Source organism: Lagenorhynchus albirostris, chromosome 9, assembly GCF_949774975.1.
Source record: "Lagenorhynchus albirostris chromosome 9, mLagAlb1.1, whole genome shotgun sequence".
NCBI classification, from domain to species: domain Eukaryota; kingdom Metazoa; phylum Chordata; class Mammalia; order Artiodactyla; family Delphinidae; genus Lagenorhynchus; species Lagenorhynchus albirostris.
In genome coordinates this window covers 25,461,668-25,473,816 of record NC_083103.1, presented here as the reverse complement: position 1 = coordinate 25,473,816, position 12,149 = coordinate 25,461,668, and the positions used below count along the sequence as shown (strand labels likewise).

Sequence of the window (12,149 nt, the reverse complement as noted above, 5' to 3'; positions counted from 1 at the left end):
GGACAGAAAAAGAAGGAAAATATAAACAAAAAATCAATAATTATATAGAAGATTTGAACAAGACTGACAAAGTTGGCCAAATTCACAGTCATAGTATACTGCACCCAAGAAATACAGAATATATATTATTTTCAAGTTCATCTATGTTGGAATATTTACCAAACTTGATTATATGCTTGGCTAGAAAGAAAAGCTCCAAAAATATTAAGTGATTGAAATTATATAGTGCTTATAATCTGTCATAGTAAAATTATGCTAAAATTCAATTTTTAAAAGTTAATAAAAAGTAAAATTTAAAAAAAGTAAAATAAAACTCCCAAATATTTATAAATGAAGTAGTACATGTCTAAATAACGCATGGGTCAAAGAATAAATTACAATGAAAATTAGAAAGTGGGCTTCCCTGGTGGCGCAGTGGTTGAGAGCCCACCTGCCGATGCAGGGGACACGGGTTCGTGCCCCGGTCTGGGAAGATCCCACATGCCACGGAGCGGCTGGGCCCGTGAGCCATGGCCGCTGAGCCTGCGCGTCCGGAGCCTGTGCTCCGCTACGGGAGAGGCCACAACAGTGAGAGGCCCGTGTACCACAAAAAAAAAACAAAAACAAAAACAAAATTAGAAAGTAATTTGAACTGAATGATAATGAAGATAAAATCTACATAAATTTGTAGAATCCAGCTAAAGGCATGCTAAGAGAAAAGTTTAGAGCCTTAAATACTGTATATTAGAAAAGAAAAAAAGGTTAAAATTAATCAACTAAATACCATCTTCAAAAGTTCAAGACAAAAAAACAACAAATTAAAGTAAGGAAATAATAAAGATAAGAGCAGATAGTAATAAAACATAAAACAAATATGCAAGAGAATCATCAAAGTCAAAATTTAATTCCTTAAAAAGACTAACATAATTGATAGAAAGACTGATCCAAAATTCCTACTACTTTATATCTTTGCATGAGTTACTTCTTCCATGAAGCTTACCTCACTCCCCTTAGTAAAGTTAGGCATTTCCTTAGCCACACTCTCACAGTATATTCTGCACTCCTTTATTATTACATGGTATTATAATCTCTAAAACCTGTCACAGTAAGTGCTCAGGAAACATTAAGTGAATGACCAAATATAGTCTTGCTTACTTAATATCTCTCAAAAATAAAAAAAAGAATCACATTAATTTGTACTATAGTGTTTCTTGAATTTTCACTGTTTCAAAGTTCTAATTTCTTTTTACAAACTTTTTATTTTGAAATAATTTTAGATTTACAGAAGACTTGTGTAAAGATAGTAGAGTTTTTGTATACCCTTTACACAGCTTCCCTAAAGTTGAAATCTTACATAAGTAGGATATACTTATCAAGGTTAAGAAAGTAACATGGTAACAATATTATTGATTACACTACAAAGTTCATATATTTCACTAGTTTTTCCACCAATATCTGTTCCAGAACACAATATGGGATACCATGTTACATTTAATCATGTCTCCTTAGATTCCTCCAATCTGTGAGAATTTCTCAGCCTTCCTGTTTTTCATGACCTTGATACTTTTGACAAGCATTGTTGAGGTATCTTGCAGAATATTCCACATATGGGGTTTGTCTGATATTTTCTCATGATTACACTATGTTTCGGGGAAGAATACCACAGAGGTAAAGATCCCTTCTCATCACGTCATATCATGAATACTTCATATTCACATGAATTATTGATACAATACAAATTCTTTCTGGGGATCTTAACCTTAATCACTTAGTTAAGGTGGTATCTGCCAGGTTTCTCTACAGTAAACTGTATTTTTAAAAACATACTGTGTTTTTAAAAAACACAGTATTTCTCCCTTTATATTTTCTGTCTGTTAGAACTTAGTCCACAATCAAGGCAAGGGAAATTAAGCTCCACTTCCTAGAGGGAGGAGTATCAAACAATATGTAAACATGTATAAAACCACCACAGTAACTTATTAAATAATTTGGGGAAGATATTGTGTTACTATGCAACTATTGTTTCTCCTTAAAGTTTCATCCACTAATTTTAGCATTCATCAGTGGATCTTCCCTGCAGGAATTATTACTGTGATGTTCTAAGGGTGGTTTCTATTTCTCTGCTTCCTCCTACATTTATTAATTGGAATTAAAGATTTTTCCTGAACAACAGCCAGCTCTACCCACCACCAGTCGCTCCATTCAGGAAACTTGCACAAGCCTCTTAGATAGCCTCATCCAACAGAGGGCAGACAGCAGAAGCAAGAAGAACTACAATCCTGCAGCCTGTGGAACAAAAACCACATTCACAGAAAGGTAGACAAGATGAAAGGCAGAGGGCTATGTACCAGATGAAGGAACAAGATAAAACCCCAGAAAAACAACTAAATGAAGTGGAGACAGGCAACCTTCCAGAAAAAGAATTCAGAATAATGATAGTGAAGATGATCCAGGACCTCGAAAAAAGAATGGAAGCAAAGAACAAGAAGATGCAAGAAATGTTTAACAAAGACCTAGAAGAATTAAAGAACAAACAAACAGATAAACAATACAATAACTGAAATGAAAATTATACTAGAAGGAATCAATAGCAGAATAACTGAGGCAAAAGAATGGATAAGTGGGGACTTCCCTGGTGGTGCAGTGGTTAAGAATCTGCCTGCCAATGCAGGGGACACAGGTTCGTGCCCTGATCTGGGAAGATCCCACATACCATGGAGCAACTGAGCCCGTGCGCCACAACTACAGAGCCCGCGTGCCTAGAGCCTGTGCTCCACAACAAGAGAAGCCACCGCAATGAGAAGCCTGCACACTGCAACGAAGAGCAGCCCTTGCTCACTGCACCTAGAGAAAGCCTGCGTGCAGCAACAAAAACCCAATGCAGCCAAAAATAAAATAAATAAACTTATTAAAAAAAAAAAGAATGGATAAGTGACCTGGGAGACAGAATGGTGGAACTCACTGCTGCGGAACAAAATAAAGAAAAAAGAATGAAAAGAAATGAAGACAGCCTAAGAGACCTCTGGAACAACGTTAAACGCAATAACATTTGCATTATAGGGGTCCCAGAAGGAGAAGAGAGAGAGAAAGGACCCGAAAATATTTGAAGATTATAGTTGAAAACTTCCCTAACATGGGAAAAGAAATAGCCACCCAAGTCCAGGAAGTACAGAGAGTCCCGTACAGGATAAACCCAAGGAGAAACATGCTGAGACACATAGTAATCAAATTGGCAAAAATTAAAGACAAAGAAAAATTATTGAAAGCAGCAAGGGAAAAATGACAAATAACATACAAGGGAACTCCATTAGGAAAACAGCTGATTTCCCAGCAGAAACACTACAAGCCACAAGGGACTGGCATGATATACTTAAAGTGATGTAAAGGGAAGAACCTACAACCAAGATTACTCTACCCAGCAAGGATCTCATTCAGATTCAATGGAGAAATCAAAAGCTTTACAGACAAGCAAAAGCTAAGAGAATTCAGCACCACCAAACCAGCTCTACAACAAATGCTAAAGGAACTTCTCTGAGTGGGAAACACAAGAGAAGAAAAACACCTACAAAAACAAACCCAAAAAATCAAGAAATTGGTCATAGGAACATACATATCTATAACTACATTAAACGTGAATGGATTAAATGCTCCAACCAAAAGACACAGGCTTGCTAAATGGATACAAAAACAAGACCCATATATATGCTGTCTACGGCAGACCCACTTCAGACCTAGGGACACATACAGACTGAAAGTGAGGGGATGGAAAAAGATATTCCATGAAAATGGAAATCAAAAGAAAGCTGGAGTAGCAATACTCGTATCAGATAAAATAGACTTTAAAATAAAGAGACTTACAAGAGACAAGGAAGGACATTACATAATGATCAAGGGATCAATCCAGGAAGAAAATATAACAATTATAAATATATATGCACCCAGCATAGGAGCACCTCAATACATAAGGCAACTGCTAACAGCTATAAAAGAGGAAATTGACAGCAACACAATAATACTGGGGGACTTTAACACCTCGCTTACACCAACGGACAGATCATCCAAACAGAAAATTAATAAGGGAACAGAAGCTTTAAATGATATAATAGACCAGATAGATCTATTTGATATTTATAGGACATTCCAGTCAAAAACAGCAGATTACACTTTCTTCTCAAGTGCGCACAGAACATTTTCCAGGATAGATCACATCTTCGGTCACAAATCAAGCCTCAGTAAATTGAAGAAAACTGAAATCATATCAAGCATCTTTTCTGACCACAACGGTATGAGATTAGAAATCAATTACAGGGAGAAAAACGTAAAAAACACAAACACATGGAGGCTAAACAATACATTACTAAATAACCAAGAGATCACTGAAGAAATCAAAGAGGAAATCAAAAAATACCTAGAGACAAATGACAATGAAGACACGATGATCCAAAACCTATCGGATGCGGCAAAAGCAGTTCTAAGAGGGAAGTTTATAGCTATACAAGCCTACCTCAAAAAACAAGACATATCTCAAATAAACAATCTAAGCTTACACTTAAAGGAACTAGAGAAATAAGAACAAACAAAACCCAAAGTTAGCAGAAGGAAAGAAATCATAAAGATCATAGCAGAAATAAATGAAATAGAAACAAAGAAAACAATAGCAAAGATCAATGAAACTAAAAGCTGGTTCTTTGAGAAGATAAACAGAATTAATAAGCCATTAGCCAGACTCATCATGAAAAAGAGGGAGAGGACTCAAATCAATAAAATTAGAAATGAAAAAGGAGAAGTTACAACAGACACCGTAGAAATACAAAGCATCCTAAGAGACTACTACAAGCAACTCTATGCCAATATAATGGACAACCTAGAATAAATGGACAAATTCTTGGAAAGGTACAATCTCCCAAGACTGAACCAGGAAGAAATAGAAAATATGAACAGACCAATTACCAATGAAATTGAATCAGTAATGTAAAAACTCCCAACAAACAAAAGTCCAGAACCAGATGGCCTCACAGGCAAATTCTACCGAACATTTATACAAGAGTTAACACCTATCCTTCTGAAACTATTTCAAAAAATTACAGAGGAAGGAACATTTCCAAACTCATTCTATGAGGCCACCATCACCCTGATATCAAAATCAGACAAAGATACCACACAAAAAAGAAAATTACAGGCCAATATCACTGATGAAAATAGATGTAAAACTCCTCAACAAAATACGAGCAAATTGAAGCCAACAGTACATTAAAAGGATCATACACCATGATCAAGTGGGATTTATCCCAGGGATGCAAGGATTCTTCAATATCCACAAATCAATCAGTGTGATACACCACATTAACAAATTGAAGAACAAAAACCATATGATCATCTCAATAGACACAGAAAAAGCTTTTGACAAAATTCAACACCCAAGTATGAAAAAAACTCTCCAGAAAGTGGGCATAGAGGGAACCTACCTAAACATAATAAAGGCTATATATGACAAACCCACAGCTAACATCATACTCAATGGTGAAAAGCTGAAAGCATTTCCTCTAAGATCAGTAACAAGACAAGGATGTTCACACTCGCCACTTTTATTCAACATAGTTTTGGAAGTATTAGCCACAGCAATCAAAGAAGAAAAAGAAATAAAAGGGATCCAAATTGGAATAAAGAAGTAAAACTGCCACTGGTTGCAGATGACATGATACTATACATAGAAAATCCTAAAGACACTACCAGAAAACTACTAGAGCTCATCAATGAATTTGGTAAAGTTGCAGGGTAAAAAGTTAATAGACAGAAATTTGCTGCATTTCTATACACTAACAACAAAAGGTTAGAAAGGGAAATTGAGGAAACAATCCCATTTACCATAGCATCAAAAAGAATAAAATACAGGGACTTCCCTGGTGGTCCAGTGGTTAAGAATCCACCTTCCAATGCAGGGGATACGGGTTTGATCCCTGGTTGGTGAACTAAGATCCCACATGCTGCAGGGCAACTAAGCCTGCATGCCGCAACTACTGAGCATGTGTGCTCTAGAGCCCATGCGCCACAACTAGAGAGTCCACGTGCTACAACTACTAAGCCCACATGCCACAACTACAGAGAAGACCATGCACCACAACAAAGAGCCTGTGCACCGCAACATAAGATCCTGCATGCTGCAATGAGGATCCCACGTGCCGCAACTAAGACCCAATCAGCCAAATAAATAAAATAGAATTTTTTAAAAATATAAAATACCTAAGAAAAAACCAACCCAAGGAGACAAAAAACCTGCCGAAAACTATAAGACACTGATGAAAGAAATCAAAGATGACACAGATGGGAAGATATACCATGTTCTTTGATTGGAATAATCGATATTGTCAAAATGACTGTACTACACAAGGCAATCTACAGATTCAATGCAATCCCTATCAAATTACCAATGGCATTTTTCACAGAACTAGAACAAAAAAATTTTTAAGTTGTATGGAAACACAAAACCCCCGAATAGCCAAAGCAATCTTGAGAAAGAAAAACAGAGCTGGAGGAAATAGGCTCCCTGACTTCAGACTATACTATAAAGCTATAGTCATCAAAACAGTATGGTACTGGCACAAAACCAGAAATATAAATCAATGGAACAGGAGAGAAAGACCAGAAGTGAACCCATGCACCTATGGTAAATTTACCTACAACAAAGGAGGAAAAATATACAATGGAAAAAAGACAGTCACTTCAATAAGTGGTGCTGGGTAAACTGGACAGCTACATGTAAAAGAATGAAATTAGAACACTCCCTAACACCATACACAAAAACAAACTCAAAATCGATTAAATACCTAAATGTAAAATGGGGTACTAGAAAACTTCTAGAGGAAAACATAGGCAGGACAGTCTTTGACATAAATTTCAGCAACATCTTTTTGGATCCGTCTCCTAGAGTAAAGGAAATAAAAATAAACAAATGGGATCTAATTAAACTTAAAAGCTTTTGCACAACAAAAAATCCATAAACAAAACAAAAAAAAGCTACAGAAGGGAAGAAAATATTTGCAAATGATGCAACTGATAAGGGATTAATCTCCAAAATACATAAACAGCTCATACAGCTCAATATCAAAAACAAACAAACAACCCAGTCAAAAACTGGGTAGAAGATCTAAATAGACATTTCTCCAGAGAAGACATACAGATGGCCACAAGGCACATGAAAAGATGTTCAACATCCCTAATTATTAGAGAAATGCAAATCAAAAACTACAATGAGGTATCACCTCACACCAGTCAGAATAGCCATCATCAAAAATTCTACAAATAATAAATGCTGGAGAGGGTGTGGAGAAAAGGAAATCCTCCTACACTGTTGGTAGGACTGTAAATTGTTACAGCCACTATGGAGAACAGTATGGAGGTTCCTTAAAAAACTAAAAATAGAGCTACCCTATGATTCTGCAATCCCACTCCTGGGCATATATCCGGAGAAAGCCATAATTCAAAAAGATAAATGTACCTCAGTGTTCATTGCAGCACTATTTATAAAGACCAAGACATGGAAGCAACTTAAATGTCCATCAACAGATGAATGGATAAAGAAGATGTGATATAGATATCAATACATAGATATATACACAATGGAATATTACTCAGCCATAAAAAAGAATGAAATAATGCCATTTGCAGCAACATGGATGGACCTAGAGATTATCATACTAAGCGAAGTAAGTCAGTCAGAGAAAGACAAATACCAGATGATATCAGTTACATGTGGAATCTTAAAAAAATCATACTTACAAAACAGAAACAGACTCACAGACATAGAAAACAAATTTATGGTTACCAAAGGGGAAAGGTAGTGGGGAGGGATAAATTAGGAATTTGGGAGTAACATATACACACTACTGTATATAAAATAGATAACCAACAAGGACCTACTGTATACCACAGGGAACTATACTCAATACTTTGTAACAACCTATGTGGGAAAAGAATCTGAAAAAGAATATATATATATATACACACACACACACACATATATATACTCACACACATACACACATATATATATATACATACACACACCTATAACTGAATCACTTTGCTGTACACCTGAACCTAACACACATTGTAAATCAACTATACGTCAATAAAAAAATAAATTAAAAAAGAAAGAAATCTAAAATATTTGTACTGAGCTAAAACCAAGGTGTTGGATGGGCTGTACACCTTCATGAAGTCTCTGTGGGGGAACTCCTTGCCTCTTCCAGCTTCCACCTGCACACTTTGACTTGTGGCTTCTACCCTCCATCTTCAAAGCCAGCAGTATAACATCTTCAAATCTCTTTGACCACACCCTCTACTTCTGACATCACATCTTTTGCTCTGATTCTGATTATCCTGCTTTCCTCTTATAAGAACCCTTGTGAACAAATTAGGCCCATCTGAATAATTCAGCATAATCCCTCCATTTCAAAATATGTAACTTTATCACATCTGTAAAGTCCCTTTTGCCATGTTAGGTAACATATTTACAGGTTTTGAGAGTTAGAATGTGGACATCATTGGGGTGGCCATTATTCTCCCTATCTTAGTGGGTATATGGGTGTTCACTGTGAAATTCTTTCAACTATTATGCATTTTTGAAATTTTCCTATTAAAATATGGATGAAAAATAAAATCCAACAATATGTATAAAGTGTTGCCATTATGGTAAATGTGAAAATCATAACTGTCATTTTCCAATGAAAGGAGGAATTTCCCCCTTTTTAAGAATAAAGTTCTCCTTTCAGTGGGGAATGTTATTAAAAGTAGTATACATTTGGGACTTCCCTGGTGGTCCAGTGGTTAAGAATCCACCTTCCAGTGCAGGGGACATGGGTTTGATCCGTGGTTGAGGAACTAAGATCCCACATGCCATGGGGCAACTAAGCCCATGCACTGCAGCTACTAAGCACGTGAGCCACAACTAGAGAGCCCTGTGTGCCACAACTACAGAGTGCATGCACTCTGGAGCCCATGCACCACAACTAGGGAGAAGTCCAAGCGCCGCAACAAAGAGCCCATGCACCACAACGAAAGATCCCGCATGCCACGACAAAGATCCCTCATGCTGCAACTAAGACCCGATGCAGCCAAAAATAAAAATAAAATAAATAAATAAATATTAAGAAAACGTAGTACACATTCCTGCACTTGATTACTAAAAACCACTGTTCCTACTGTTACCCTGAAATTTTTCAGAAGATTTTTTTTTTTTTTTTTTGTGGTACGCGGGCCGTGATCTCACTGTTGTGGCCTCTCCCATTGCGGAGCACAGGCTCCGGACGCGCAGGCTCAGCGGCCATGGCTCACGGGCCTAGCTGCTCTGCGGCATGTGGGATCTTCCCGGACTGGGGCGTGAACCCGTGTCCCCTGCATCGGCAGGCGGACTCTCAACCACTGCGCCACCAGGGAAGCCCTCAGAAGATTTTTAAGGGAAGCTTATTTTTCATGGAAGAAATATAAACAGACAAAAATATAATGTTTAAAACATAATAAAACAGAATATAAAGCTTTAAATAGTTACCTAAACTTGCTTTACTTAGAAAAGATAACATCTTAAGCTAATTTTATAATAGTAGTTATTTTCAATGCTTATCTAAGATACCTTTTTTTAGCGGGATTTCTTCTTTAATAGAGTTTTGTGATACTGATAGTAAGTAGTTTTATTTTTATTTATTTATTTAAAGTAGAGGGAAAGATTATTTATTTATTTATTTATTTATTTATTTTTGGCTGTGTTGGGTCTTCGTTTTGTGTGAGGGCTTTCTCTAGTTGCGGCAAGCGGGGGCCACTCTTCATCGCAGTGTGCGGGCCTTTCTCTGTCGCGGCCTCTCTTGTTGTGGGGCACAGGCTCCAGACGTGCAGGCTCAGTAGTTGTGGCTCACGGGCCTAGTTGCTCCGCGGCATGTGGGATCTTCCCAGACCAGGGCTCGAACCCACGTCCCCTGCATTGGCAGGCAGATTCTCAACCACTGCGCCACCAGGGAAGCCCGTAAGTAGCTTTATACACGATGAACATTGTGGTAATTAAATTTTCTTATTACGACAACAAATCTCAATATTTTTAAATCCTAGAACAGGGTTCATATAATAAAAATGTTGTTTCAGATCTCTTTTTCTCTCACTTATACCTTATTTTCAGGAAGTTAGCAAATTCTATTGATTCTCCTTTCTGTCTCTTTTGTTCTATCTTCAGTTACACCTAAGTCCTAGTGACCACATCCCTAGATCATTATTGCAGTGTTTTAGAGTTTATTTTCTTCTTTTCAGAATCTTACTAACTCCAACCTATCTAATAGAGAGCTGACAACATGCTCTGCAAATTCAGACCCACAGAATCTCAGAAATGAAATGCTTTTAAGGGTTTTTGTCCAATACAGATCTCCTGCTAAAATCAAACATCTTTTACAATTTTAGACTAGATATCTCCTTTCTAAAAATCTCAAGGTTATCACTTCCAAAAATAAGGATATTTTATTATTTGAACTCAGAATACTTACTACATACACTTATTCTGTCACTTAATCATGTTACTTGTTTCATATTTAATCATTTCATTGGCACCCATTTTACAGCCGTAACAAAACTATAATCTCCTGAAAACACTTATTCTGTCACTTAATCATGTTACTTGTTTCATATTTAATCATTTCATTGGCACCCATTTTACAGCCGTAACAAAACTATAATCTCCTGAAAGAGCAGTTCTTTTTTTTATCAGCCATAGTATCCAACTGTAATGCTATCTATGAATTCCAAGGCACTCAGTACTAGCTGACTTACCAAATCTCTGTTTTATTTTTCACTTTAGTTTATAACTTCTTCTTTTCCATCTCCTATGTTGACTAAATCTGAGCTTTTCTCTTTTACTCTGTTATCTGGGCTGTATTTCTTCTTTCTAAATAAGAGGTTATTTCATTGCCTTTTTTTTCCCTTAAGACAAAATCAAGTTCTCTGATTTAAAAAAGCGTTTTAAAAAGAAACTTACCCTTCTCATACGTAATTCTTCTAATGCTTCCAGTAAACTTGTTTTGAAATCTAATAGCTGAATAGAAAACAATGTCTCTGAAGAACTTTGAAGAGTGAAGACAGATGATGCTAACTCAGTCTTAAAATCATTCTCCATATTAACATTTATTTCCTGTAATATAAAAAGGTTTTTTTTCTTTTGCAATTCAATTTATCTGCTGTTTTACAACTTATATTTCCAAAGGCTTTACAATGTCACATTTTCTTGTTTTTTGATACAATGCTTTAATAGTTCAATCAAGAGAGATATCATATGATGTAATATTTAGCTCTTCCTTGAAGCTAGAACTCAGCAATTTATTTCCTATGAAATAACAATGGAATACATTTCCTTAAATTGGTTGTGTAACAGATTCAAGATGTTATACAGAGAATCATTACCAATATCTTTAGTTTCCATTTTTAGGATAAAGCCAAAGGTCTTGACATTTTGCCTGAGCTTAGTTATCAGTCTTCCCTTTATGACCACTGCAGAAATGGTCTTTAAGGAGCCATCAAGCCACAGCTCCAGGACCAGGGGTTGAGGTGAGGCAGGGTTACCCAATGCCAAGACTCTGCGTAGGGAAGCCTGTCAAGCTACTGCCCCTTAAGGGAGATGCTAAGTTTCCAGCACCCAGCCCTAAGCTGGGACACTAAGAGTGAAACTGCCAGGATCACTTACAAAATCCCATTTTAACCCACTACATACTACCATTAACAGATCGGGAGTTGTGTGTGAAAGCCAGCTTAAAAATAACATTCCACAGAATTGAAAGGCTTTGGCTCTAATCTTGTAAGGTATGGCCTTCTTTACAAGGTATGTCTGTTACCTGGGTAGAACTCGGCTGTTTGTCATTACCCATAAGCAGTGTTAGCTTTGAAGGGCAGACCAGACACCAAGTAGGAAACCCCAAACAAATAAAGTCCAAAAAGCAAATCATAAGATGAACTGGTCACAGGATAGATACCAACCTCTAGAGCTGCTGGGTATTTCCTAAACTTTGTAACATCTGCCTCGAATCTCTGTTACTTTGTAGGGGAACTTGGTTTTTAATCTCTCACAGTTACCTGAGGGAAGAAATGATTCATACATTAAATAATCCAAATTGCTTAAAAACCAAAAGGAAAAAATAAATCAA

At 36.7% G+C, this 12,149-nt stretch overlaps 1 protein-coding gene across 1 annotated transcript in view; it reads right to left on the bottom strand.

Moving 5' to 3' along the window:
* The window catches only part of CCDC73 (coiled-coil domain containing 73), a 104,856-nt gene extending 93,728 nt beyond the window's left edge, over positions 1-11,128 (bottom strand). Inside the window, exon 1 of the mRNA XM_060159454.1 lies at positions 10,991-11,128. Coding sequence (XP_060015437.1) covers positions 10,991-11,128 — 138 coding nt within the window. The remainder of the gene's footprint in view (positions 1-10,990) is intronic.
* Between the last annotated feature and the right edge of the window lie 1,021 nt (positions 11,129-12,149).